General features: G+C 42.6%; 1 protein-coding gene across 1 annotated transcript; it reads right to left on the bottom strand.

The window, feature by feature from the left end:
• Positions 1–69: 69 nt before the first annotated feature.
• lancl2 (LanC lantibiotic synthetase component C-like 2 (bacterial)) lies at positions 70–24,245 on the bottom strand. Its single transcript, XM_078280735.1, has 9 exons — positions 24,046–24,245; positions 21,265–21,382; positions 20,973–21,180; positions 19,307–19,454; positions 14,796–14,942; positions 7,095–7,277; positions 4,711–4,887; positions 3,767–3,839; positions 70–2,479 (listed from the first exon to the last, which is right to left on the bottom strand). Exons 1-9 carry the CDS (start codon positions 24,208–24,210, stop codon positions 2,403–2,405), a joined length of 1,296 nt encoding a protein of 431 aa, XP_078136861.1. The 5' UTR covers positions 24,211–24,245; the 3' UTR covers positions 70–2,402.
• Positions 24,246–26,742: the final 2,497 nt, after the last annotated feature.

The following is a 26,742-nucleotide window of genomic DNA, read 5'->3' as shown; positions in this document are numbered from 1 at the left end:
TCTTCAAACTGTGGGTATTGTATAAATATTGTGTCAAGCATCCACGGTTTGACAAAAAAAAAAAAAAGAAACACTCAATACAATTTTATTCAAGTATTTACAACATTATATAATAACATATAATATACATAATATGATAGTCTGACAGACATGATGTAAACGGCAACCAGCATACAACCGCGAGACCACAGCAGCAACACAACACTGCTGAATCCTCCGTTAACATTCAACATCCGTGAAACAGTGTGCATCAACTTTGAGGACGTTTGAGCATCACATCACATGGTTCTGCGGTCTTAATAGTAATAATAATAATACTACTAATAAAAGAACAACATGGAGCTGTATTCATTTTTTTTATTTCCAACAATATCAAACCTTGCATGGATTCTGTCACAGGACCTTTGAAAGCACAGAGTGGCCCTAAAGCAGGTTAGGAACAATTAAGACATCTTTCTTTTTTTCTAAAGTCCAGCAGGAGCAAGATAAACTCACACACCATCAGGTGTTGTTAGGCAGAGAACAGATCAACTACACAGACAGGAAGGTCAAACACTCACATCACCAGCAAACACACCAGAGAAGGTGGTAACACTCCCACAGATGGGCACACACATTTTTATACAGTATATGGGACATTATCCTCATGCAAAGACAATCACTGCCAGAGAATTAGGCATTTATGCTGTCTGGAATTATTGGATGTACTGTACACCTTTACCACCAGGTGTCATTGTTGGCTAAGTCTAACGCAGTGCTTTGTTATAGCTTTGCCTAAAAGTAACATATGGAGCTCTGATTGGACTAAACCATGCACCCTGTCTAATGTGCTTTAGTCTGCTGATGTTAACCTTTAATTTTGTATAGAAGGCCTTTAAAAATCAACTCAATAAAACAAATCATGTTAGCGTGTGTGTATTTGTGGATCTAATCATGTCTGCTAGTGAAATATTTAAAATGATGCTTTCAATTATTTGTATAAGTATAAACCGGACGATACATAGGTTTCATCTCTGATCACCAAGCTGGTGAATGTGCACAGGACAGATGTGTGATTTCACAGCTGGTTTTCTACATCACTGCAGTGCTAGGTTCATTAAAAGGCGAAGAGAGGAGGGGGTAGTACCGTTTCTGTGTTGCTTTGTCCAATAAACTTCTCTCATTTGTCAATGAACTGCTGGAAACTGAATGTATGATTGCTACTTGGCTTTAAAAGTCAAACTGAAATGAATAATCAATGTTTAAAAAATAGATTTGCCCCTTGTTTGATTTCAGCCCTCCCTATGTGACTCCGTATGTCACTCTGGTATAGACTGAACCTTAAAGAGAGACAGCTAACACTAAACTTTATATAATGCGGATCAAACACAACACTGCGTGTGCACGAGCTGCAGGTGACTCAGCAGATGCTGAAATCACATGACCAAAAATTAATAGTCTAGTGGGAATCAGGTTCTCCTGAACTAGCCAGGCTAACTAGCTTCCACTTTTCGAGTGGAATTCGACTTAGCGGCACAATGGGTCCACCCAAACAGCCAATGTTGTGAGAAACAGGCCATGATGATTAATCCAGTAGCAAACACGATATGGACTTCTTACAGGGCAAACAAAGGCTTTGTACTCCGATCAATCACTGCTATGGAAAACCCCTAACCAGAGGCTACATCCAAAAAGGGTTCTAAAAAAGGCTTGAAAAATGGGAAAATGTCCACATATCTGAAGTATCTTTGTAGTTTATATTTCCTTGCACAAAAAGTAAGGAGAAATCCAATGTTAGTCTGACTTAACAGCTGATATATTGGTTAGCTTCACACAAGTCTGGCAATCTTCAATCTCGCACTAAGTTAGTTTAGACTTCTATATGAAATGAAAGAGCCAATGTGACATGTACAAATACAGGAAGAGGAAAGCACTACATTCACAGGATATGAGGCACCAAGAGCAAGTTACAGAGCATGCAGAGGCATAGAAACACCAACCAGCTTCAGCTCTCTCCGCACCCCCCCCTCTTCCTTGGCCTGGGTGCAATGCTATTAAAGGCTGAGGGTTAGAGCGGGTTCTCTCGTGTCCATGCCAGGAAGAGACAGGGGGGTCCATGTCTCTGCCCCAACACACTTCCATCTTCAAGAAGAGAAAAATCCACAACATTGTCCTCTTCAGTCCATCATTGAGTAGTTAATCTTGCCTTCATCTGTTTGTATACAATTTTAATTTCACAAACCAAACTCTAACAAACAAACAACTGCATTCACTCTGCTCAGTTCTTCATTTTCAGTGTAATCCCTCACTACTTACTCATGACCAAGGTTGAAAGCTGCATCACAAATACTGTACAGGCTTGGCCAAGACTCAAACATTTTGTCCCCCCGTCCCCTTCATCCTCTATCCCATCAGTTGGCAGGTCAAAGTTCAAAGGCAGGGAAGCAGGAGGCTTCAGGCTTTTCCACCTCTGATAGGTAGTAGACGGCCCCTGCCATACCTGAGAGGAGAAACACATTCATTACTGCCAACAAGGCTGTCCAATCTGAGACACTTTAGTCTAACAACTGACAAGCAAAGAGCAAGAGGTTATATAATTAGATTTGGTGTAGCCTGCAGCAGCAGCAGTTTGAACGTTCAAATATGGCCCAGTTATACTTAGTAATGTGTAAATCTCCTCTTAGTTAACACTTTCAGATCCGAATCAGCTTTAATCACCAAGTATGTGCAAGGAATTTGACTCCGGTTTCCGTTGCTCTCAGTGTACTCACACAGAAACAGACATACAGCTAAAAAACATTTGTTTGCTTTCCTCACTACCATTTTTCTTTTTCGTGGACCAATTCACTTAAAGTGCTCATATTATGCTCATTTTCAGGTTCATAATTGTATTTTGAGGTTGTACCAGAATAGGTTTACATGGTTTCATTTTCAAAAAACACCATATTTTTGTTGTACTGCACATTGCTGCAGCTCCTCTTTTCACCCTGTGTGTTGAGCTCTCTGTTTTAGCTACAGAGTGAGGCATCACACTTCTGTTCCATCTTTGTTGGGAGTCGCACATGCTCAGTAGCTAGGTAAGGACTACTAGCCAGTCAGAAGCAGAGTATGAGGGAGAGCCATGCTAGCAGCTAGGCCAGCATTATAAAGTGTGTTACAAAGTGACCACGTTTGTCTCTGAAGTAAAGGCTGGACTACAATAGAGCTGTTTGGAGCAGTTTGTGAACAGTGTTTTCTGTTGGAGATGGTAAGTCCCTTTGGGGTGGACTTTGGGCTTTTTTACTTTGTAAACCTATAACGTGCACAAACAAGATATAGAACACAATAAAGGAAAGGGGAAAAGCCAAAAAGCATAATATGAGCACTTTAAGTTGAACAGCTTCTAGAGCTTTTAGTTGGTGTACCGTAATCTGGCGCTGCACTACTGAATATGAGGAAAATATCTGATTGTGATTATCTTGACTGATATTGCGATTGCAGTATAATTCACGATATAGGAGTGAATAATCATTTTGTATCATTATTCTCATTGAAAAGAATGTACAATCTTATATACATCTTATGGTATTATCCATACCACATTTATTTGGTGCATATAAATAGACGTTTGTTCTCTTTTTAATTGAACATTCAAATGTCATTTAAGCCAGTGTTTTGACAGCCCAGTTTTGACAGTGTTTTGGATTGATCAGGTGAAGATGAAACATGAGAAGAGACTTGTTTGTGTGTAAATGTCAAAGCAGCTTTAAATCAATCTGGTGGAAAGGTGAATTAAAACATGCGGTACCTTCAAAAAGAGAGTAGGGTCTGTCTGGGATGCGACAGCCGTGGGTCCCGTAGTCCAAACACCACTCAGCAAACTGGAAGGATGTAATATCAATGTGTTTATACACATTCATGCAATATGCAGGTGTACATGTTTCAGAAAATGCAAAAAGAGAAAACTACACGTCAAATAATAACTTCATTAAGTTAGTGCCACCAACAACATATTCAGTGCACGTGAAATGTCCTTTATTTCAGCAACCAAACATCTACTTTCTTTAAGCTGTGGTCTGTGAGATTTTAGCTGTGGGGGGGCTTTCACACCTGAGCTGTTGTTTTGGTTCAAAGAACAATTCCCGTGCAAAATGAACCTAGGGGTTAATAACACATGGGTACCAAGTCAACAGTTCTCTGGGATATGTTTTCATGCTAATCGAATGTGACCAGTTTTAGCCCAAACCGCTAATTAGCTAATAACGCTAGTCGTCGGGGCAGAGAGTAAAGTAAAAAGAAATCTCTATTTCTACACCACTAAACAAGGCTCAAAATATCACCACACTTCCACGGTAGCATAATGAGGGTCCCTACATGTAAACCGAAGCATTGAGAACTTTGTAAGTGTACAGACAGTTTATTAAAAAGATAGTTTAGAAAGACAGTACCGTTCACGTATACATGCGGGCACCATCTTGGGAAAACAGTCATGACCAGTCGAACGACGAACGCCGTGCAACCAGTAACCAGTAACATAGCTCAAGCACGGCGTTCGTCGTTCGACTGGTTTTCCCAAGATGGCGCCTGCCTGTATATTGATTCTTAGTGCAAAGGATTTATCAAATTGCACCGATTCAACTTTCTCTTACATTTTTAAGACTGGCCCAAAACTGTTCATTTGTTTTTAAGTCAGTATTAGGAAGTTTTTTTTATTTACTCTTAAAAAAAAAAAAAGTAGACTCTTGTTCTTACCTTGCAGGCGCGGTACAGATATTTCTTCTCCTGGGTCAGCTTGTAAAGGGACAGGAAGGCGTATCCGTTGCCGGCGGTGCCGTGGCAGATACCGTAGCCTTTTCTGAGCAGGCCCCGCTGCCAGATCACCTCCGCACATTCTGCGGCCTCCTTCAAGTACTTCTCCTCTTTAAACACCTGGGGACACAGGTAAAGCCAAAGGAATCAAACCTGGACAAATGGAAAGGTCACAAAAACCACGGTCAAAAAGGAGAATTTCAGTACTTTTTTCAACCTGGTCCAAATTGTTTTAGCCTCGGGCTCAGATTGGTATTAGTCTCTGACTACATTATGAAAAAAGTCTTGTTCTTAATTCTCGTTTTTTTGGTTGTTTGGTGCGTCCAGAAAGCGTACCTTAGTTTTATCTAAAAGATTTTCATTTGCGCATTTCAGCATTTCCAAACCTTGAGTTCCTATGAAATGGGCACTTGTGAGAGAAATGAAATAGCAGAGCCCCCTGTACAACTAGAAACTAGAAATACTTTTGTTAAATTCTGGATTTGTAAAGATGCTCCGTCATTGGAAGGCTGGGATAAGGAGCTGGGAAATGGACCAATAATAAGCACAACCAGTCATGACGCAGTGGATCCCTCCTTCTACCTAATCCTGGAACTGACTATGGCTGACTTTGGTTTTGTAATAATGTCTACCTGGTACCTAATGTGTGTGTGGATCTGTGCACATTTCACATTAGATGGATACAATGGGATTGGTAAGCTCAGTAAAAAGATCCCTCACTGAGTTGTTTCAAAGGGAAATACATCACTGTTTCATGGGAGCTTTAAGGTGAGCAAATAAATCATATAGCTGGTATGTTGTCAAGATGTGTTGCATAGCAACAAGAGGGATGTGGCGCTCCATGCAGCATTTGATATCTTCCTGTGTTGCTGGCGATGCTCCCAGCTTTACTTGCGATGGAGACACTTTGAAACATCTCTCTGAAATAACACATATCCAATGTTATTGCTCAGTGAAGCAATGATTGCATTATTATGCTCATGTTTTCTGTTTGGTGAATACCAACAGCTTTAAAATGAAATACAGAATGTAGACAGTACTATAACAGCTGCCCCGAAATGTTCACTGACAAAATACAAACAGCCAAATGAAATGAAAGATCTGTTGGGTGTTCTGGTAATACTGAGACAGTGATGAGCAATCGTGCCTCCCTGAGTTCTGTGTGCTGCATTAGTGAGAAGAATGCCAGAATAGCAGCACATTAGCTACCACATGGGTCCCTAATGGGCCAAGAAAAGAAGGAATTAGCCTACAGTGCATTAGGAAAGGCAAGGAAAGGCAACATCATTTATATAGCACATTTCAGCAACAAGGCAATTCAAAGTGCTTTGCATTACTGCAGTATGTGTGTATACGTGTGTATCCACAGCCAGGCTACTAAAACAGCTGGCGTTTAATCAGAACGGGAGCATTTATATTCCATCCGTGCCATAATTTCCTTACAAGTTCAGCAGTGACAAGATAAAGCGGGTGTTTAATACTAAATATTAACCACTTCTACAAGTGTTCTCTTTAAAATAAGGATGCACCGAATCCAGATTTTTGGGGTTCGGTCGAATACCGAATCCACTGGTTAAGATTCTGCCAAATCCGAAACCAAATACCGAATCGTACCATCCTCAGTCTATTAACACAGTAAACACATTAATGAAGTAAACAATGTCCACAGCAGTGTATTTTTTAATTTTAGTTACCTGAAGTTGCTGCATTGCTCTGTCTGTAGATTCCTTCATGCACAACTCGTATTCTTTCGGATGTTTTATACGCAAATGTTTTAACAGCGGCGATGTTGTTTAGGGTCCTTGCCACCACGAGACAAATCAGCATTGCAAATTGAACACGTAGCTGGACTTGAATGGCCTTCTTTTGACTGAAAGTACTGCCAAACAACACTTTTTCCTGCTCACAAGTTCCATTTTCACTTTCTCACAGCCTACTGCATTGAACGGTCCACCTACGTAAACACCTTCCCGTGATCAACGGCGCCGTCATTACGTCGACCAGCGTAGCGCGCGTAGTGCAAGCGTAGGGTTCGGTGGAAAACAATTCTAAGGTTCAGCAGAAACCGAACCCTGTCAAAAAGCCCGATATTCGGCCGAATCCGAAGCCGAATCCTGGATTTAAAATGGCCACTACACGTTTCAAAGGCTCTCCAACACAATATAATGTTCTGCAGTACAGAGCCTTGCCACTTGCCAGTGTTGGACAGGAAGGCTTCCTGTCTGGTCAGTTCAGACAGATGCTCGACAGATGTTGTTCGACTGCTGTGGAAGCGTTGATGTTACTGCACAACGTGGACCACAGAACAATGCATGAAGCAGACTCACCTTATAAGCCATGATGAGCATATGGATGACACCAGGAGCTCCGTGGCACCAGTGAACCAGCCGGTCACTCTCATTACTCAGCGACGATGGGAAGTTCCCTGAACGAAACCTCTTGTGGCGGACGTAGTCGATGCTGGGACGGATCAACTGGGCCAGAATGTCTGGATGGACCTTTGCTCCTGGCTGGAGACAGACAGAGTTTACTCGAATTATTACTGGTCATCTCTGAGCTATTACCATCCTGCTTTGGAAACACAACGTATTCCATCAATGTAACGCAGTTTGCGGGTGAAGTGAACTGAAGATGGTGTCAGGAGAGGATGCAGGAGAGTAAGAATCTGGGATTTTAGAAACTCACAATGTAATATCTGTGTATAGTGTAGTACCATTATTGTCATATTATACAGGAAACCAAAGCTGCCAAGCTTCAGGATGGAACTATTATACAGCCAGTATGCTTCAGAACCGCCCCCCCCCCCTTTACCGGACCTTTCCGACGTCACATTAGGGGGGCTGTGTCGCACCATTTCTGAAATCAACACTGACTTTTCTCTAGACACTTTTCTTTTTATCATTCTTCACATACTATTAACTATTTCTATCACTTTTACAGGAGAGAAAATGTGTCTTATGGTGGCTGCCTCCCCCCCCCCCACGTCATGGGAGCACTGTAACTTATTTATACTCGCGCGTGGTGGTCGCGACACTAGTTGCAGTCTTCTCCTGAACAGAGGTGGTGCAACTGAGGAAAGGCTACCGACTTTGCTATTTCTACGGACTAGAAGAAGAAGAAAAAGATAAACAATGGCAGAACTGGCAGGAGCATTGACGTCAATGTCAACAGTGGCTAAGATGATATTGGAGTCAATGGATGAGGAAGAACAGCTGCTTTTGAGCCTGCTTGCAAAGAAACAAAGAAAAAGAAGGTGGAATGTTCGTCCTTTGAATAACGGCAGGCATAAATACGGTGAGTTCAAAATCCTCGTGAAACAAATGAGAATGATAGACAAAGAGAAGCACTTTGAATACTTCAGAATGTCTGCACAACTATTCGATGACCTACTTCGTCAGATCAAGCCTTTCATTCACCATAAAAGAACTCATCTTAACCCCTAAGTTTACAAGAGAGACTTGCAGTCACTCTGAGAGTCCTGGCATCCGGTACCAGTAAGAATGCAGTTGCTATTGGCACACTTTCTCAGAAAGCTTGCCCTCAAACTCGTCCATGCTTCCTGTTTCCGCTATGTTGTGCGCCGCTGACAAAAATAGACCTCGTCGCGCACTTTAAATCCTGGTGCGCCAGCGAGAACTACGTCATTTTGACGTCACATTGGCGCGCGACAGGTCGGGAACGGCGACTGTAAAGAGGCCTCAAGACTGATCAAATCTCCCAAAAGAAGTGATTTGGCTAAGCATTCAACAGTATGTGATGTGTGGTTCTCAGGCCAGGACAGCAAGAGCCTTCAAACACCAGACATTACAGCAACAATAAACCACTGAGCTATGAATAATGTCCACTAATCAGAAGACGCTCCATATGGTTTATGTGGCTAACATCAAAGCATCAATGCATCTTAAACCCATTTTGAAACATTACCATAAATGAAAGAGAGCATTGCTGCTAAGAGGGCCTGATCTCTGGCTGAAGAAGATTATCTTTAGTGCAACAAGCTTTATAGCCAGTTAACAGCCAGTACTAACACTATAATAGCCATTGTATTGATCAACTTATTTAGGCCATGTTTGTCTCCTGTTTGTTCAGCGATTTAAGAAAATCTCCTCTGACGTGTAATGAAAGAATTACATTTGGAACACATCTGGTTCTTACTGAAACCACTTGGATCACTTTTTTCTTTAAAAAGTGGCAAACACAGAACAGGCATGCTGGCTTAGGCAATATGGCTGGTTTGCAGCCAAACAAAGTGTGCAAAGCCTTCAATCACAGCAGTGTGCTGCTTCAGCCTGTCCAACAAGTCAGAACTTTGCACACTGCCCCTGGGTCAAGGTTAGGCATTAATGTCACATGACTAATTGTGCTTTTTATGTCCCTCAGTACAACACAGTGCACAGCAAAGTATAGGAATGTATCCTGTTTGAGAGAGAAGTTGGTGAGCAGGTTAAAAGAGCCCGCAGTTCAATGCAACTAAAGTCAGGCATTAAGCCGCCTTCACACTGGCACTTGAAATCAGCTCCGTAATACGCAATGCGCCCCCAGTGGACGTCGTACTACACCGTTGAAAGTGTCGGAAGCGAGTAGAAAAAAAGAGAGACTAGAACGACTCATTCTGTCAGTGTCCGAATGTCCAATTCTCTATGACCTCTCACCTGAGGGCTATAGAGATTTAAACAGAAAGGCTGCTGCGTGGGGAAAAGTTGCCCAGGATGTTGATCTGTCAGGTCGGTTAAATGTGATATAGCGGCCTAATGTCAATAGTTCGATGTCTGTTGCTAACCAACTTAGCCATAGCAGGTATCCTATGCATTGTTTCTGCACGGAAGAACTTTTCCTCATACTTCAAAATGAATCGATTACATGACAACATATCATAATTAAATCATTATTTATTGTATTAAAAGTTTAGAATTCAGATTTCTTTATCAGTACCATAGCAACGCTAACTTCCGCTCCGATTGTCGGATAGGAACCATAAGTTGCCGGTCGTTCGAGTTCAACTTTTTTAACGGACACGATATTTTCCGCACCGTCAAGACGGTCTCACTCCCTACGCATTCAAAGCTGATATCCCACAATGCAATGCGGCCATTCATTCACAGAATCGGACAGCGATCAGCTTCAATATACATATATACAGTCAGTGTTTTAGTCACCAGTAACAACACGTTGCTCAGCTTTGTTCCATTAAGTTATACACCGTAATAACGTTTAAACAATCAGCTAAAGACTCCGGAAGTTACGCAGTACGTCCCGCTCAGCGGATAAGAAGAAAAAAATACATAATATTCGTAATATTGATGTTTTTGTCTAACGTTGTATTTGAGGATGTAAACAATGAAGATATTAATAATAATAAAATACAGTTTCATGTATTTGTCTCATGTACTGTTTGCTCGGCCGGCCAGCAAACGGCGGCAATCTGAAAATGGAATGGAGCCCACTCACGGCCGACAGCAGAAACACAGGAGTCGAACATGTCCCCCCACCCACCCCGGAAGAACTACAAATACACAAGCTTTGTAACAGCTTCTGTGGCGTCTCTTATGGGAGTTGTAGTTTTAGAAATATACAGTGGGGCAAAAAAGTATTTAGTCAGCCACCAATTGTGCAAGTTCTCCCACTTAAGAAGATAAGAGAGGCCTGTAATTTTCATCACATTCACTATGAGAGACAAAATGAGAAAAAAAAATCCAGAAAATCACATTGTAGGATTTTTTATGAATTTATTTGCAAATTCCTCGGGAAAATAAGTATTTGGTCACCTACAAACAAGCAAGATTTCTGGCTCTCACAGACCTGTAACTTCGAGTGGAGGCTCCTCTGTCCTCCACTCGTTACCTGTATTAATGGCACCTGTTTGAACTTGTTATCAGTATAAAAGACACCTGTCCACAACCTCAAACAATCACACTCCAAACTCCACTATGGCCAAGACCAAAGAGCTGTCAAAGGACACCAGAAACAAAATTGTAGACCTGCACCAGGCTGGGAAGACTGAATCTGCAATAGGTAAGCAGCTTGGTGTGAAGAAATCAACTGTGGGAGAAATTATAAGAAAATGGAAGACATACAAGACCACTAATAATCTCCCTTGATCTGGGGCTCCACGCAAGATCTCACCCAGTGGGGTCAAAATCGTCACAAAAACTGTGAGCAAAAATCCCAGAACCACACGGGGGGACCTACTGAATGACCTGCAGAGAGCTGGGACCAAAGTAACAAAGGCTACCCTCAGTAACACACTACGCCGCCAGGGACTCAAATCCTGCAGTGCCAGACGTGTCCCCCTGCTTAAGCCAGTACATGTCCAGGCCCGTCTGGAGTTTGCTAGAGAGCATTTGGATGATCCAGAAGAGGATTGGGAGAATGTCATATGGTCAGATGAAACCAAAATAGAACTTTTTGGTAAAAACTCAACTCGTCGTGTTTGGAGGGGAAAGAATGCTGAGTTGCATCCAAAGAACACCATACCTACTGTGAAGCATGGGGGTGGAAACATCATGCTTTGGGGCTGTTTTTCTGCAAAGGGACCAGGACGACTGATCCGCGTAAAGGAAAGAAAGAATGGGGCCATGTATCGTGAGATTTTGAGTGAAAACCTCCTTCCATCAGCAAGGGCATTGAAGATGAAACGTGGCTGGGTCTTTCAGCATGACAATGATCCCAAACACACCGCCCGGGCAACAAAGGAGTGGCTTCGTAAGAAGCATTTCAAGGTCCTGGAGTGGCCTAGCCAGTCTCCAGATCTCAACCCCATAGAAAATCTTTGGAGGGAGTTGAAAGTCCACGTTGCCCAGCGACAGCCCCAAAACATCACTGCTCTAGAGGAGATCTGCATGGAGGAATGGGCCAAAATACCAGCAACAGTGTGTGAAAACCTTGTGAAGACAGAAAACGTTTGACCTCTGTCATTGCCAACAAAGGGTATATAACAAAGTATTGAGATGAACTTTTGTTATTGACCAAATACTTATTTTCCACCATAATTTGCAAATAAATTCATTCAAAATCCTACAATGTGATTTTCTGGATTTCTTTTTCTCATTTTGTCTCTCATAGTTGAAGTGTACCTACGATGAAAATTACAGGCGTCTCTCATCTTTTTAAGTGAGAGAACTTGCACAATTGGTGGCTGACTAAATACTTTTTTGCCCCACTGTATTGATATATTTCTCACAATTATAAGTTGGTAGTGTATAATTTTGGATACACCCTGGGGTTTTTTTTTTGGGATGGTGAACACACTGGTGTCATCAGATTTTAAATATATAATCGTTAAATAGGTGAAAATAGCTTATTACCATATTTGACAGTGCTTACAGTGGGTAAACTTTGGTGACCATATCTACATGACAGCTGAGGTCCAGAGCTTTCTATAACAGCTGGTCCTATGTGTGTAGCTCCTTCTGTTGCTAAATGACAAGCCTTCAAACATGGACTGGGTTCAAGGTTCAGAGGTCAATATTTCAAAGCAGGAGTAATGTATCCTCTTCAGACTGACATATGTTACTGTCCAGGTTGAGACCTTTCCAACGATGCGTTTGCTATAGTCCTACGACAACGTTTTAATTTTTACACATCATGGAGACCATGTTGCAGGTGATACTTCATTGCCCCCAGAGGGATATCTGCCTTGAGTTCAAATGCTTCACACATAACACTTGACATATTGTTTTACCATACAGATGATGACTTAACAATAAAAAAAAAAAAACATAAACAAAGTGATATGTAGCCAGACGGAAGCACATTATCAGCCACAATCTGTTGTTCAACACACAACCATATAATTTATCATGAAGCTATTCCCCTGCAGCCTCAAGCAACATTATTTAAAGTTTTAATTGAGGTAGGTCCAAATTAGGCCTATAGTTTAGAAATGTTAAGTTTACCCATATCTTCTGCCAGACCTAATACTTGGCATGGAGAATAAAGATAGATCAGACCATATTATCTGTGCTTGTCTGGAGAGACTGGTTTCTATTCCTCTTCACAACCTTCATGACAGTCATATTAATATGCCCTGTAATGCAGCCTTGTATAACATAAACCCTCTGATTCACCGTGAGTGTCTGCTCTAAATGATAACACACTTTGAACACGGGCCTTCCAGCCAAAGGTGTTGTCCATATGAACACCAAGGTGCCTGTAGAGCAGAGCTGATAGATTGGTTCATCATTTATGACCTCTGATAGCCTCTGACCCATGTCACGACCCTTTCCTCAAGCTTGTGAAATGGTTGAATGAGATGCGGGAGTTTTGCCTGTGTGCAGTATGTAGGCTGAGGTAGAAGTGTGTCAAAAATGCCAAAACACATGTTGTATATTCAAAGCTATATACAGTACATCTTACTCTGTGAAGAAAAACCTCGGCAACAATCTGATTATCTTTTTAATTTCCTGAAAATGCTTCCTAAAACTAGTCCCTTCTTAATTTTGAAAAGGTAGTCTCTCAGTAAAGGCTACACAGGTTAGGATGGCTCCAAGCTGTAACCATAGTGATTGATATGAGGATCATCTTCTGAATATAATAATTAATATTATTAGGCCTACCATAAATTGATATTTCAAAAAAGTCATTTATTTAAAATAACTAATAATGCAGTGTGATATTAAATCAAACTAAGTCCCACACATAAATATGCTCATGTTTTTTTCCCTTTAGTATTTGCTATTAATAGTTAACTGCAAAAATTTGAAAATTGCGTTTTTAAAGATGTATGGAAAATAAAATTAAAAATGCTTCTCTTTGTATACCTATAGTTTATTGTTTTTCACAACAGTAGGCCTACAAGTTAAAACAAATGCAAATTAGTCAAACAAGCCATTAGGCTGTATTTCTAAACACTCAACTGTAGGTTTTATATAGTATATATAAAGGCAAAGCAAAGTGCTTAGCATAAAACACTATTTTTTCATTATTGGTATTTTATTGTGTAAATTCTCACGTGCAACATTCTTTCTAATATTATTAAAAAAAATGTATACTATGACAACATCTAAATAAATGTTGATAGATCTAGCGTTATAGTTTAAAAAATATAAATAAACAAACAAGCAATCCAGCTTCTCTCCTGTTCCTGAGTTATGGCGTTGAATAACACAATGGACATTAGGACGTCATAGGGAAGTTGGCCTTTGCCCTTTTGGATATAAAATGTCATCACATGTATTACCAATCAGACATCATGGCTGAAAATGAAAATCCAATATTTATTTTCCTGCGATATACTGTATACTGCCATATGAATAAATACTGGAATATTTACGATATGACTTGAATAGCTTGAATTTGTAAATGATAAATCATTCTCGAATTCCTGGGGTGATTTTGTAGGGGAGTACATCTACATAGACAATACAAATAAAAAAAAAAAAAACTATGTCTTATGTGAACCATCCTTTTTTAAACTTTAATGCTTTCCATCCATCCATCCATCCATCCGACTACTCTTCTGAAGTGATTTTGGAGAGGAAATTAATTAACACTGGTTGACCCACATGACTCTGTCAATCCAGGCCAAAGTGAATGATATTAACGCATGGATGTCGCTTCCCCTAAAATAAAGGGGCCGTTTGATTTTGCTCGCTCATTTCCAGGCTGTGTTGGACCACTAGCTAGTCCCTAACTCAATTAGCTGTAGCCTGGCTGAAGTATGGTCTGGAGACATTGTGATAATGTTGCATTAATCAGGTGACTCATTAATGAGGTGCTTTATTTCTATTTTGCAGCCAACACAAACACTGACTACTGTAGCTTCACTGTGAAAAAAAAACACAGCAATCAGAGATGACTGATTATCCAGACTGGCAAGACAATACTCCCTAAACTGAGAGAATCTAATCTCTTCACTGTACCCTTACGGCAGGGAATTCTGAATTTGTATGATCTTGTCACGCTCCGACCCCTTAACACAGCTGTCATATAAAGTCTGATTAGGATTACATTTTAGATTTTCAAAGGGGAGGCTGGCTAGACATCCCAACACCAACAACCAACCAGTGGACCCATTCAGCCTGCCTTACCTGCATCAGCATGTGATAGATTCCAGCCAGGCCGTGGGCAGCACCAATGTACTGCTTCTTGTGCCATTCGTAGAGCAGAGGGCAGCGATCCGTCTTCTTCTGCTCGGCTGACATGTTCTTCCCTGATTCTACGATGGCCATCACCACCTGAGGATTTGAAAGGGAGAAAAAGTTGCAGAACACAAATGACCTGTCTGACTGTATCCTGGCAGAAAGTTGGTTCTCCTTGTGGGAACTGAATTCCTACAGCTTGCCGGTGTTAATCAATCGTATGTCCTCAGGTGTTCAATGTGGAGAACAATCACTGAGAACCGACTCCGCCCGTAATCAAATCCTCTTATTGAACGGGAATCCTTTTCACACCCCTTACTAAATCTGATTAGGTTTAGCTTTTAACATTTGAAACTAGAATAAAAACTCAGATTTGATTAACAGGATGTGTTATGTTTTTTTCTTTCGTTTTTTCAACCTTTATTTAACCAGGAAAAGTCCCATTGAGTTAGTAACTCCCAGGGAGTCCTGGCCAAGACTGGCGGCAAAAAAGTTACAAAATACATAAAAGACAGGACAAATTTTACATACTACACCACAAATCTCTAAACATAAACATACACTATACATACTAGAACACAAACAAGACATTACACTTAACTTAAGCTAATACAGACATACAACTTAAAGGGCACCTAGTTAAAGTTAAAGATGTTAAAGAACTCATGTCATGAAAATTTAACTTTTATGCGTTTTTTTAACATTAATATGAGTTCCCCCAGCCTGCCTATGGTCCCCCAGTGGCTAGAAATGGTGATAGGTGTAAACCGAGCCCTGGGTATCCTGCTCTGCCTTTGAGAAAATGAAAGCTCAGATGGGCCGATCTGGAATCTTCCCTTTATGACGTCATAAGGAGGAAGGTTACCTCCCCTTTCTCTGCTTTGCCCGCCCAGAGAATTTGGCCCACCCATGAGAAAGAGAGAGATATCATGGCTTACAAACAAGCCAAGTGGCAGTTGGTCAAAGCCACACCCCCACCCTCCCCCCCTCCTCCTCCTCAACAGCATTTAAAGCTACAGACACAGAAATGGCACATCCTAAGGAAAGCGCATTGTGGGACTGGCTCTAGTGGCTGTAATTCTGCACCAAGGCTGAATTTCGGGAAAGAGACTTCAGATACAGTATTAGGGGACCACTGAGGCCTATATAAAAGAGATTTCAGATACAGTATTAGGGGACCACTAAGGCCTATATAAAAGCATCCAAAAAGCAGCATGTCATAGGACCTTTAAGTGAGAAAGCATTAACAGGGCATTTTTAGTGTTGACAACCTATAGCTATAACCTGAAAATAAGACCTGCAGGAGAACATATGGATTGTTGGGGCGACCTCTAGCTCACCCAGTAGAGTGTGCCCCCCATGTAGGCTGAGTCCTTGGCAGCGGCCCGGGTTTGAATCCGACCTGTGGCCCTTTGCTGTGTGTCACCCCCCCCCATGTGTAATTGATTAGGAAAGGTCTTCTTTCTTTCTCCGACTATGCCCATCGTCTGTATCCATGCATGTCTACTTGAGTATTAGCAATTTAGCGAAAACCCTTTGGGAGGAGGAAAAGGGACAGCGTGTTGCCAACTGAGCCTGACCAGGTAACAGTCAGTAATTGGTGCAATAAAGCACAAAAAATTATGATTAACTATAGAAAATCACTGATTAATCGTGATTTAAAAAAAATTAATCATCATCAAAATCTTATGGGTTTTGAATTTAGATTTATGAATTTGTTGAACAGTTACTAAGTGGGAGCACCTGCAGCTAATTCCCCCCTACTTTGCTATGAAACATAAATGAAAATGATTTTGCCTACCAAGTTTCGGAAGTGTCATGTTCTTGTAGTTGTACAGATGTGGTCTGGGTTAACGGTGGATGTACAAGCCCAGGACCTACTGAAGACCAGGGTTTGCATTAGTGGTGTGCGATACTGCAAAATTTGGTATTGAACCGATACCAAGTAAATACAGGGCTGGTATCGCCAATACCGATACGATGCTTTTTAATAATTAAGGTGGATTCATCATCCAATTGCTAAATCTGAATGAACTGTCATGACCTTTAAGTGTAATTTTTCCTTTGGATTAATACAAAGTTAAAACCCAGGACAGAATGTTCACCTGCTTGCATACATTTGTTGCGTTACCACTGCATCTTACAGCCTTTTTACAAATGATACAGCTTGCCGTAGTTTCATTTTTGGCCTGTAAATATCGCCACGCAGCGCTCCTCTTCCTCTCTGCCGTTCTTCTGCTCCGTCTCTCTGTCCTGCTCGTGTGTGTGTGTTGCTGGCCGCTGCCGGGGCCTGGCTGCATGCCTGCTTGTTTGCCTGGCGCCGCTGAGTCACGTGACGGTACAACATCAAATCACAAGAGGGGGGAGGAGGAGGAGCAAAGTGGGCCTGCTCTGCGCTGTGGCAGGAGCGCCACCTACACAGACACAGACAACCAGGTCGTCTCTTTGATGAAACCGCAGCGGTGCATACTGGAGAGAAACTAAAGTATCGATCTCATTACACTATTATTGATCAATATCAATACTGTCGTTGGTATCGATGTTATCGATATTTAGATCTATCCGCCCACCACTAGTTGGCATCGGTACGTTTAGGCTACAAAGACACTGGTTAAGGTTTAGGAACCATGATGGTTTGAGGATGCTTTCACAAGACATACTGTGGGTTTCTGTCTGTGTGTGTGTGTGTGTGTGTGTGTGTGTGTGTGTGTGTGTGTGTGTGTGTGTGTGTGTGTGTGTGTGTGTGTGTGTGTGTAGAGGTTCTGAGTCAGCAGTTTGTGGTCCCCAAGCAAGATCGAATGAGTGAGAAAAAGGAAAACAGTTCTGCTGCAGCAGCACTGCCTTTCTCATGACAGAGCAGATTTACAGCCAGCGTGTTCTTTTACACCTCACTCCTACACATCTATACGAGGGGTCGAACAATAATCGGCTGCGATAGTCAGCATTTTTTCACGATTATAGGAATCTTTATTTTTCTTATCCGATTGCAAAAAACAAATATATAATTTTAAAATGTGCTACTTTGTCTCTGATGCAACCGCTTCTCGGTGTCTGTAGTCACCACTCTGTCTCAGTGAGTGTCCCGCCCACAGCACCTGATGGGTTATACATCACAACTAGTAGCCTATCACCCCTCCTGAAGGCGGCTGAGCCACAGAACACAGACTGGAGCTACTGCTGAGTGAGTGCGTGTCCAATGGAAGGCAGCAGACATTGCTGAGGTTGCAGTAAACCTCACAATCCTCTATGCTGAAGCTTAAACACAACCGTTGTTTCCGCTTGTTACGCTGAACGCTTTGGTGGTGAAAACAAATCACAAAATAGTATTTACTGGATGTACGTTGACTCCAGTTCTACGAGTTTGAGAACTGCGAGGAGAGATAAAGGGAGTGAGACGGCGCCTGGGCGCGGGGGGTGCGAGAGATGTGACCCATGAGCAGATTTTCATAGATTATATTGGTCAATCCCTAATCCATACCCATCTACACCCACATACAGTTTGTCCAACAGCCATTAAAGACGGTGCCAAACGTAGCCTCAGATTACATCAAACATTAAGGGCCCTATTTTAAACGATCTAAGCGCACGGCGCAAGCGCATTGGTTCAAAAGGGTTGTACTTAGTGTCATTAATTCATAGGTGTGTTTCGGGCGTAACACGCAATAAACCAATCAGAGTGTCATCTCCCATTCCCTTTAAAAGCCAGGTGCGTTTGGACCTTGGCGCATTGCTATTATGATGGAGGATTTGCACCGTAATATTTTTATTTGTGATCTTCTGCATGTGTGTGTGCTGCTGCGTTTCCCTGTGTGTGTGTGTGTGTGTGTGTGTGTGTGTAACAAGCATAGCCTAGGTGCCTGTGCATAAGCCTAGGCGCATTTTACTAATTTACTGTTAAAATAACAATGAAATGCTGCATAATTGTCTTTAGACCAGGTTTTTGTTGGTCAATGGCGCGTTCACTTCCCGTTGCCTCAAGATAGCAACACGCCAAGAATGCACCTGAACACACCTCCCTGTAAGACCAGCACGCCCATGGGCGCAAAGATGGGCGCAGGTGGATTTGCTATTTAAACGACGTGGGCGCTGGACGGGAAATTGACAACTGCGTCGGTCTGAAACTAGCAAAGACACTTGCGTCAGGCTTTGCGTTGCGCTGCGCCGGGTGCAAAAGAGGGCCCCTAACTTTTGTTGATTAAAACTAGACCAAAGTTTGCAATGATCAAATAACTAGAATGTGACGAAAACTAACAAAAGACCACAGCTAAATCAAATTGACCAGTGGTGGTGGTACATGGGACGTGACGGACTCGTGACAACGTGTGATTTCCTTCATAATACTGTAAAGTTCTAGATAGAAGTTAAAACTTGCACTGAACAAGTTTTACACGTTACACTGTAAAACTCTGACTAACTAAGGGATACACTTGAAAGAAAAAGCATGCATGTGCGTGTCTGACCTTTGCAACGGTGCTCTCATCCACTGTGTCAGCTCCTATCTCTTTGTTAACGTAGAGCAGAGCGTAAAGGTAGCCGGCCCGGCCATACAGCAACTCATCTGGCATCTCAGAGTCTGGAGCCAGCACGGAGCCCTGGAGCTGGAGGAGCCTGACACACACACCAACCAACCATGATGACACAGAAATACACTCCAAAGGGCACAACTCACTTGGGAATAGGGTTGGGCAACCGGTAGGATTCGGACCGGATTAGAATGCAAATTTTGGTTCCACTTAATGTGTCGACTGAAATATTTTCCCTCCGTCGCTCCGAAACTGACGTAAAAATATCACACTTTCTCTGTAGTCTACCGTTAGCTAGCTACCGTAAATATAGGCTACTTTTAAAATGCCATATTTTCCCTCTGGGAAAGTACTTTAAAACGTTAATATATTGTTAAAGGTGCTCTAAGCCATGTTGGGTGACGGCACTTCTTGTTGACGTTCGAAGTATTTTCAAACAAAACGAGGCTAGCTCGCCCCTCCCTCCTCCTCATCCCGTCCCGTGCACGAACCCCCCCCAACCCCCACCCCTAAATCCTTCTTGTCGGTTATTGGCTGGAACACTGTTTGTTATGTTTGGTGGTGCAGGTTGGCGCAGTTTGTTTTTGTTGCCGTTTGTGGCGCCTGGGCTGTCTACAGAGACTGCGTTTTTTTTACAGTGTGTTCAGGGGACAGGCAGCTAGCGAATAGTGAGGAGAGGTTTGCTGTATGTGACAAAAAAATGTTGTAGCCTAAAAAACGAGTGACATCGCTTAGAAAAAAATAAAAACCTCTATAAAAGAGCCTCTCTTTGATGTCATTTTTCAGTTTTTCAAGAAACTGTTTAGGAATCAGAATTGTTTTAAAAGTAACGATACCCAACCCTACTTGGGAAGCCCCCCACAAGTATATTATAAAATAATTATAATTATAATAATAATAATAATAATAATAATAATAATAAACACATATTAACGAATGCCTGTTATAATAATCTGTCTGCAAGCCAACGGGGAGGTTGTGCGGAGCTTAGAGTTGGAGGAGCAGCAGCTCTCGATGGGATGAGCAGGAGACGCAGACGGGGAAACGAGCCGTTAAACTGCGACAGCAGCATCCGCTCTCTGGCCAACAAGATGGATGAACTGCTGCTTCTCAGAGGAGCTAACAGACTTTTCCAGCTCTGCTACCCTGGGCTTCCCTGAGAAACCTGGCTCGGTGAGCACATCCCGGGATACTGCCGGGATTCCAATGACTCTGTGTTTAGGAGCTATGGGGGAAAACGAGGGAGGCGGAATCTGCTTTTATATAACTAGAGGTTGGTGTACTGATGTCACATTGTTGAAGGAATGATGTAGTCGTCAACTAGAAAGTCTTTATGAACTGCGTCGCTGCAGTTCACTGCGGTGCACTGCTGCAGAATGAATATAGTGGAACGGATATTTAGCATTATTCTTATTTAACTGGCCTGGTAGGGGTTCCTGCCTGTACAATTATAGGGGAAACACTGGCATTTGCAGTTTGCAATATGTGCAGCGGAAACATAAAATATGTCTGTGGTGCCATGTATCTTCCTACATGGGCCACATTAGATTCCCCACGTAGAACAACCACGTCCATACCTACATGCACAGTGCCAGCCACTCACCTGGACAGACAGTCCTGACTATCAGCAGTGTTATTCAGTTTGTGGTAAACCACCGCGCCCACTGCCAACGGCCCCGCGTCGCCACACAGGAAAGTCACTTTACGGCCATTCAGGATCCTCATGGTCCTCTTCACGTAGTCCAGCGCCCTCTGCAGGTGGGTGGCCTCACGGGACGCCCGGTATAGCTGGAGGTACAGCAGGGCAATGCCTGTAGGGAAGACAGCACACAGGGATCACTGATAGGATGAAACTGGCCAATGGGATCGGCATGTCTTCTCAGTTTGACACAGACCTGTCCAGCCGGTGTAGGTGGAGAAGTCATGGGGGTCGGCAGTCTTCAGGCCCTCCTCCATCTGCTGAAGGAGATCTTTGATCTTATTCTGGACCTTCTTCTGGAAAGCTGCGCTCACCTGAGGAGGAGAGAGCAGTCAGTCAGCTGGAAAAAAAACTCACAAAACCTCCAGAGAGAAGAGACGAGAGGACTGGGAACCCCGTCTTCAAACTAGGGCCGCATGATATGAAGAAAATATGTGATAGGGCGCCCGGATAGCTCAGTTGGTAGAGCGGGCGCCCATATATAGAGGTTTACTCCTCGACGCAGCGGGCTCGACTTTGACCTGCAGCCCTTTGCTGCATGTTGTTCCCCCCCCCTCTCTCCCCTTTCATGTCTTCAGCTGTCCTGTCAATAAAAGGCCTAAAATGCCCAAAACATAATCTTTAAAAAAATATGCGATATGCAATAATGTTGTTGAATATCACGATAACCATATTACATGTGATAAATAAACAGATATTAAAGTAGGGCAGCAATATATCGATATCGAGATATGAGACTAGATATCGTCTTAGATTTAGAAAATCATAATATCGGGATATGGCATAAGTGGTGTCTTTTTCTGGTTTTAAAGGCTGCATTACAGTAAATTAATGCAATTTTCTTCATTTACCAGACTGTTCTAGCTGTTTTATTATTTGCCCTTACCCACTTAACGTATTTTCCGGACTATAAGTCGCACTTTTTTTCATACTTTGGCTGGTCCTGCGACTTATAGTCAGGTGCGACTTATATATCTAAATATATATAATTTAACATGTTTTTAAATGTTATTTCATGCTGAAAACATTTCCGTCTACAGCCGCGAGAGGCGCTCTAGGCTTGTAACAACTATATGCTGCTCCTAAAGACAACTGAGAAAGAAAAGAAACGGCAGGCGACTGCAGGTAGTAAAACACGCAGCCGAAAAACGGTAATCGAGCAGCAGAACGAAAGTTTGGAGTGAGTGAGTAACTTGTGAGGGACTGGCGAAAAGGTTAGTCTTACTGCAATGAAGAAAACAAAGAAAGCTAGTCGCGCGCTGAAATCCAGATGGCCAGAGCTGGAGGAAGGAGTCCACAGAGGGGTGCTTGAACAACGTGCTGCTGGGAGAGGCTCATCAACAGTGCAGTTACGTTACGTTAACATACCGGACACCTACCGTATTCAGCCCCTTGTTCTGTATGCTATTGTGTAGTTTAATAACTTGCCTTTCCAGATTAAATGTCTGTTCTTGGTCTTGGATTTTGTGAAATAAGTGCGACTTATATATGTTTTTTTCCTCTTCGTGACGCATTTTTTGACTGATGCGACTTATACTCCGGAGCGACTTATAGTCCGGAAAATACGGTAGTCATTATATCCACATCACTGATGATTATTTATCTAAAATCTAATTGTGAAAATATTTTGTTAAAACAACAATTGTCAAGCCTACAATATCATCGCAATATCGACATTGAGGTATTTGGTCAGGAATATTGTGATATCTGATTTTCTCCATATCGCCCAGCTCTATATTAAAGCGTACTCAGTTCTGCTGCATACAGTATTCTGCTAAAATACAACAAACTGCTTTTTGAATTTAAAACTAATGAAAAGGAAATCCTTTCCAACTTTCTTTTTTTGAACAAATTGAACATTGAATTTAATATAAAAGGCAGCGCTAAAAAGAAGAACCACAGTTTCTTTTAAAATTTTCTACTGATATTTTTTTTTATGTCTATCGCTGCCTTTCATGGTATGTATATTGCGGCAGTTCATATTGCAATGGCGGTAAAAAAAAACGATATATTGTGCAGCTCTACTACATACCAATCAACTACCAGTATCAGGAGACGCAGCTCACATTTGTGATGACAACAGGACGTAGTTCTGTAATGTAGAGTTCTTTAGTGCGCTTGCATAACTGCAGTGTGAAACCAAAACTAACCGGATCAAATGTATACAATGTAACAAAGACATGAACCTTCCGGTGTGAAAAGGCCCCTCCTGTAGCCATGCCGGAGCCTGGAGGCCCCTCCTGTAGCCATGCCGGAGCCTGGAGGCCCCTCCTGTAGCCATGCCGGAGCCTGGAGGCTCCTCCTGTAGCCATGCCGGAGCCTGGAGGCCCTGGAGGCCCCTCCACCAACTGTCATGTACGCTTACCGCTTATGAGTTACTGCTTAATATCTAATAGTGACCTTGGAACAGACCCATCTTCAAACTCGTTCTTAATTTACTCAACTAAACACCTGTAAAGTTTTGTGGCTGGATCTACCACGGTTGTGACACCCCAGTGACAAAATCTGTCAAACATAATCAGTAATTAATCTTATGAATACTCTTCCCCAATACATATTGCCCCAAATTATGGAAAACCTTTTTTTTCCAAAATAAGTGTTGTAGTGGGCCTACAAGCAGCAAGAGACCAGTTATGTGTGTGAAGTAATTTTGGTGACACTACTCTGTGTAATAATGAAGCTATAGAATATTTTACTGCATATTTTTGTTGTATCGCTTTTCGTTGTTGCACTTTGTATACGGTCCCTGCGCATGCGCGTCACTCTGGGCTCGGTGAATATGAGGCTGTAACGTTAGCGTTAACGTTAGCTCGCGGTCTACCTTACTAACTACGGTAGAAAAGAGGCGTCGTTTGTGTTTTAACACCGTTCGTCTGACGAGTTATTGATCCCGGAAGTTGGAATCTGTTAATATCTTTCCAACTTTAGCGGACTGTAGCAGGCGCTTACTGTAGTTTCTGTTATCCAGAGCTCTCACCTGTCCGTCGGCATCGAACGGCTCGTTGTACTGGGGTTCTGCTCCGGAGCTGGAGCCGGGCAGCCTCTGCTCCCAGTCCAGGTACGGGTTCGGGAAAGAGCGCTCCTCCATCTCCGCGTCTGGAGCCGAGATCAGTTTCAGACGCTTGGACACGTTATCTCCCATCGCTACGGCGGCTCGGGAGGGACGGAAAGCCTCAGGCACACTGCACGGACCAAAAGACATCCATGTTCAAGATTCAAGATTAACTTTATTGTCCCGCATCGTGGGAAATTTGTCTTGGGCACTTAACCCATGCTGCAGCCATAGTAAAAACAAATAAACACAGACAACATGTACAAACAACAGATACTGTACAATACCATACAACAGACCGTACTATGGTCCTGATGGTGTATTAAAAACCCAACACCAATTATTAATATGACAATAAAAGGTGGTCATGAAAATGTGTTTTTAATGTGTTTAAGTGCAAACATTATTGAATCAGTGAACTGCAAGAACTCCTCCTGCTAGAGAGAGAACGGTATAGCAGCAATATGCTTTATTATAAAGACAATATATAGATCATACAGCTTTACTATATGAAGATATTTTACATAATGTAACGTGAGAACAATGACATGCAGATCAGAATGTCTCAATGGAAATACAGACCATGAGTTGCTGCTGTGATTAGCACTATATTAGCCCCAGCTCCGGTTGCTACAACACTGCAGGTAATGACAGGTGGGGCCGGAGTCGGGCTTACCAGGAGGGGATATGATCCGCGGTCCGTCCAGTCCTCAGTCTCTCCACAGCGGCTTGGTCTGGGGCTGATTCTGGTGGGAGGTTGCGGCAGCCTCCAGCCTCCCGCTAGCCTCTCTCAGCCTCCCCTGGCCCGGTCGCTCTTGTCTCCCGGTGGATGTACTGAGGGAGCTGCAGTCAGAGCGGGCAGGCGGTGCCATGTGTCACTGCTGCATCACTGTCCCCCGCTGCTCTCTGAGCCATCACACTGCTGACCCGGTTAGCTCTGTGCGCCCCCCCCCCCCTCCCTACACCAGCACCAGTCACTACCCAGCAGTCCAGTCAGGGCAGCTGACTCCAAATGTGAATGGTGACAGATGGTGTTGGTGTGTGATGCGGCCGGGATTAGGCAACATAGCAACCCCCGTCCCCTCCTTTCTTTCATCCCTCCTGCTTTCCCTTTCTGTCCCTTCCTCCACCTGCTTCAATACGATACAGCAAACGTTGGGATGTGCCTTTCAGAAAACATATTTAGTGACTAAAAGCGTGTGTCTTGCTTAATATGATTTGTAAGATGATATGAAAAAGATGAATCAGTTTATTAAAGGACTTTAGCTTCATCTTAATAGTGATGTCATGCTTTCCTGATTCCCTTCTTCCAAAAAGGCTGACCACTTCAACAATAAGTGAGACCAGAGCACTAACGGATTAACTGTTTATCCCCCCCCCCCACCCAGCAGCTCCCATTGAACCTTTCAGTCTCTTATCTTTCTGTCTCCATCAGAGGAAATGGACGAGCTTTAAATGAATATGCTGAACAAGTAGAATGTATCTGCATTAGGCGAAGACAAATAGTTTGCCTGTATGTGGCTGATATCGACCTTTATAAAGAAAAATGGAATCAATGTTGTTCAAACTGCCATGAAGCAACATTTTCTGTACCCATTTTATTTATTAATGTAATCATTCAGGGATGTTTTTTTCTTCATTTAAAGCAGCTGGAGGGGCTCAGGCCAGCCTGTTTTTAGTAACACTAAATCATTCAATTACTTTCATTTTTCCTTACAGTGACAAACAATGTTCTTAGGAAACCTCTAAATACAGGTCATGTTTCTTCTCATTTATTGACGGTCACATTTGAAGACATTGAGATGTTTATATGATGATTAAGAATATTATAAAGTACTCCTAGTGACCTTTTAAACACTGAATGTCAATACAGAACATTGATCAGTCTCAACTGAACAAGGCTGTAGCCCTTTGCAGCCCCTGAAGGCTGCAAAAGTAACGTAAGTAAGTTAAGTTGCGTTAAACCTCGACAAAAGGTTGATTTGAACTGAAACGGGGGTGCGTTGAACACCCTGTTGTGTGTGCAAGGTCAGGGAACAATTGTGACCACGGTTAAAAGAAACCAACGTTAACTGTTGGTAGAAAATGTATTGGAACAGGAATGTCACAACTTTTATTAGTCTCGCATTGGGCGGTGCTAACCGCTGCACGGAGCCCCAGTATCTCTGCAAAATAGCCTCTGGAAGGAACTTGTTTTGGTGGAACATGTGTACGTTCAAAATTAGTTTTAGTCGTGCAACAGAGAACTCAGATTGGACAGATAGTCTAGCTAGCTGTCTGGATTTACCCTGCAGAGATCTGAGGAGCAGTTAACCATAGTCCTCAGAAATCCACCGGAGTTTAGAACGCCAACACAAAGAAACAGGAAGGTGACAGACATCCGGCCCAGAAGAGGGACATCTGGCAGAATTTCTGGCGGCACCTGAACAATCCCGGAAGTGGAACATCGTGGATATAGACTACCACTTTCATAACTAATGCCGCTGTTTTTCTTGTGAGGACGGTCTTCAAGAAGCTGTGCTTCATCTGATTCACATCTGCATACATTTCATTAGAACACAGCAGATTCTCGAGAAAACAGAAATGTAGGCTAACCTATTGAATTTAGCCCAAGGAGGTTGA

Source organism: Sander vitreus, chromosome 22, assembly GCF_031162955.1.
Source record: "Sander vitreus isolate 19-12246 chromosome 22, sanVit1, whole genome shotgun sequence".
In the NCBI taxonomy this organism is placed as follows: Eukaryota; Metazoa; Chordata; class Actinopteri; order Perciformes; family Percidae; genus Sander; species Sander vitreus.
This window is presented reverse-complemented; position numbering and strand designations above follow the sequence as displayed.

Bases quoted from the DNA above. Each gene is read 5' to 3' on its own strand.
- lancl2 (XM_078280735.1), bottom strand. From the start codon at position 24,210: ATGGGAGATAACGTGTCCAAGCGTCTGAAACTGATCTCGGCTCCAGAC. The intron at 14,943-19,306 runs GTCAGACACGCA...TCAAATCCTCAG, and splicing joins ATGAGAGCACCGTTGCAAAG to GTGGTGATGGCCATCGTAGA. The intron at 3,840-4,710 runs GTAAGAACAAGA...ACATCCTTCCAG, and splicing joins ATCTGTACCGCGCCTGCAAG to TTTGCTGAGTGGTGTTTGGA.